This window comes from Trichinella spiralis (genome assembly GCF_000181795.1).
Source record: "Trichinella spiralis strain ISS 195 chromosome Unknown Scfld6118, whole genome shotgun sequence".
NCBI lineage: Eukaryota > Metazoa > Nematoda > Enoplea > Trichinellida > Trichinellidae > Trichinella > Trichinella spiralis.
In genome coordinates this window covers 1-941 of record NW_003533057.1, presented here as the reverse complement: position 1 = coordinate 941, position 941 = coordinate 1, and the positions used below count along the sequence as shown (strand labels likewise).

Here is a 941-nt window from a genome sequence, read left to right as displayed (position 1 = left end):
TTTGGTAATACTCAGCATAATTTCTTTTTAAGATTTTGTTATACCAAATGCATATACTATCCCAAAGTTCAGAGAAATAGCTCCAATTGTTTACAGTGCATTTAATCAGTCAGTATTAGTATATGAGTCACAATTTCATGCAACGGTAGCCGGCATTCGTCTTCGGTTATGGGAAGCTGTTGATGAATCCCAATGTTTAATGATATGCTTAGATAAATTCCTGGCAGATGACTGTGATGCATACTATTTCTCATATGGTGAAAAGACATGCCTCACTTTTCGCATAAGAAAAATCTACGCTTTGCCAAACAGCCCATTTAACCGCCATATAATAAAATTTTTTGACGGTAAAAAAGCTACTCAATTTGATATATGATTTGTATATTAATGTAAAGTTCGCTTAACATGATCGAACTTGAGTATGATAGTGGCAAGTACATTAAATGTCAGTATGAGTAATTCACTTATTATAATTAAATTTGCACTATCATTTATACTGAAATATTACACTTGTAACATTTTATGAGTGTAGCTGAAAATTAGTAAATTCTTGGGAATTATTTCAAAATAAGCAGTGATTTCATAAATTTGTCATAATGAAGGGACAAGTAATGTCACACACTAGTAATAAATTAACTTTTTAAAGAATGATGCCTGAAAAAACCAGCAGCGGCATGAAACAGTAAAAATTTTTTTCTTATAGATGGAATGCTGATCAAAATTGTGAAAGACGAAAGACTTATTTCCATTCAGCATTCAAATCATATCACCACTGAAGCAAAAGTTTCTTTGGTTTCCGTTTTAAAGAAATGTGGCACAGTACAGCATTCACTTTCAACCGTAATTCCATGGATAACTCTTGTTCAACAATATGCGAAATATTTCATTTTTACACGATTGTATAAGCATCTGCCGCTTTATCACAAACTTCAGTTTATGCC

The 941-nt window shown here is 32.0% G+C and overlaps 1 protein-coding gene across 1 annotated transcript; it reads left to right on the top strand.

The window, feature by feature from the left end:
• Positions 1 to 32: 32 nt before the first annotated feature.
• Tsp_14390 (hypothetical protein) lies at positions 33 to 932 on the top strand (the record flags this gene model as incomplete). The annotated part of the gene is made up of 2 exons (XM_003366353.1): positions 33 to 347; positions 704 to 932. Coding segments are annotated over 2 exons (544 nt in total), but the record flags the coding sequence as incomplete, so codon positions are not given.
• Between the last annotated feature and the right edge of the window lie 9 nt (positions 933 to 941).